At 43.4% G+C, this 1,964-nt stretch overlaps 1 protein-coding gene across 1 annotated transcript in view; it reads right to left on the bottom strand.

Moving 5' to 3' along the window:
- Nucleotides 1–1,964, bottom strand: part of SNTG2 (syntrophin gamma 2) — a 192,357-nt gene that overhangs the window by 24,391 nt on the left and 166,002 nt on the right. The window contains exon 16 of the mRNA XM_012810587.1: nt 662–772. Coding sequence (XP_012666041.1) covers nt 662–772 — 111 coding nt within the window. The remainder of the gene's footprint in view (nt 1–661; nt 773–1,964) is intronic.

Raw genomic sequence — 1,964 nt, 5'->3', positions numbered from 1 at the left:
TGGATTCGAACCTGCCACCTTAGGTGTATGTGGCTGGTGCCTTAGCCACTTGAGCCACAGGCGCTGAGCCTAAATCTTTTCTTTTAAATTGTAATTTCTGATGAATTTTAAAATGTTAGTTTCCTACTAACATTTAATAAGAAACTTGTAATTTTTAATAGAGTCAAAAAAATTGTTTCAATGACCACAATTTCAGGATGGAAAAGTCTTAGTAGAAAACAATGGAGGTTGAGCGTCCCAAATCTGAAATCTGAAAGCTGAAACCTGAAGTGCCCCAACTCCCACCTGTAAGATCTGGCATGGTGCTCGGGGAACACTATCCAGAGCATTCTGCACTTGATCTTAGCCAAGAGGCCGAGAAGTGATATCCAGAGCATTCTAGATTTCAGATGTTCAGATCTGAGATGCCAGACTGGTAAGTATTATGCAAATATCCTAAAATCTGAAAAAAATCTGAAGTCCTAACTTTCTGGTCCCAAGCATTTCGGATGAGGGTCACTCAACCTGTCTGGGCTCTCTTGACATCTCTGGTGTCTGATTTCTGAGGATTCATGACTGAATGTGCACGGGGAGGGAGGGGGAGGAATGGAGAGTTCACCAGCTGACCATGTGCATGCCAACCTCAAGTGGGCTGGGATGCAGGACAAGCTACCTCCCCTACCTTCATTTCAATTTGTTTGGAGTCTAGGTTCTGAAACAGCAGCTTTATTCGATTTTTTCCATCATCTGAGGATCCCTTAAGTTGAGAGAACTTAAATCTCCAGAGAACATTCTGTAAAGAAATGAAATTTATCAGTGATGTATGTATGAACAAAAGATCATTTATGTAATTCATGTCTATTACTACCTGTTTAGATGAATGAAGACATTTACTTAATTTCCTTGTCTACCTTTCACATGTGATTCTACCTCCTCCTTCTGCACCTGTGTGAAGGGACCTCACAGCCCTGGCTCTCTCTGTCCTCAGCCAGCCTGGAGAGGCCACCTGGAGTCAGGGGTCAGGACACATCTGCACCACTGTCTTTGATCTCCTCTGCCCTGCTTCTGCCCTGCTGGCCCTGTCTGGATTTCTCTTGGGGTTTCCTGTGCTCACTGCTGCTTTTTTCTGCTTGGAGTACTATAAAAATTCCACCACAGGAATTCCAGTACTTCCTGTAGTATACCAGGCATAGCAGGAAGTGCCCACATCGAAACACTAGTGCTGATACCAGTGACCCTGCCTGTGGCTATGTGCCAATCACTTACCCTTAGTTTCTCCTGAACCTACTTGAAAAATGTAGATACTACTACCTTATAATACTGCAAAAGTACTTAATGTTTGTTAAGGCACATTAAAGATAAAAATGTATACGATTAATTCTTAATTTTAGAAAAGGCTGCAGTAAATAAAGACTTAATGGCTGTCTTTTATGAAAGATCGTTTTAATTATGGATGCTTCATTATAACAAGTCTTCATCTTCCCAGAAAAATCCCAATAGGAAACAGCAATAATTTCTTAAATTTCTATTAGAAGCATTTATTTTTAAATAACAAACATATTTTCCTCCAAGTGTCAGAGGAGAGAGGCTGGGAAAATGTGGGTGTCTGGAGGCACTGTCATCCTATCTGTCAAGTGGAGCCTGTCTGTCCACTGCCTTCCAGGCTCCTGGCCACCCTGGGCTGAGTCCAGGGGCTGAGCAGAGCCCTGCCTTTCATGTCAAAGTGTCCAAGCCCAAGTTTCCAAGTTTCCTCTGGATTTGGGGGAGTTCAGACCCCTGTGGGCACAGCTCCCCACATTCAGAGGGCAGATGCTGGGCCCACATTCTGGGCAGAGTCCTGGCTTCAGGTTCTTTGAGGATTTGAATCAGTCCAGAATGAAGTTTTCAGGAGTCACACCTCAGTCACAGTCCCCAGGTTATGGCTTGGAAGTGAAGCATACATATGAATTCTTGTGTTATCAGGAAAGAGCTTGGTGTGAGCCTCT

The sequence above is a fragment of the Otolemur garnettii genome, unplaced genomic scaffold (genome assembly GCF_000181295.1).
Source record: "Otolemur garnettii isolate 467f Iridium unplaced genomic scaffold, OtoGar3 scaffold00139, whole genome shotgun sequence".
Classification (NCBI taxonomy): Eukaryota; Metazoa; Chordata; class Mammalia; order Primates; family Galagidae; genus Otolemur; species Otolemur garnettii.
The sequence above is the reverse complement of the archived record's forward strand: the minus strand, read 5'-3'. Positions and strand labels throughout refer to the sequence as shown.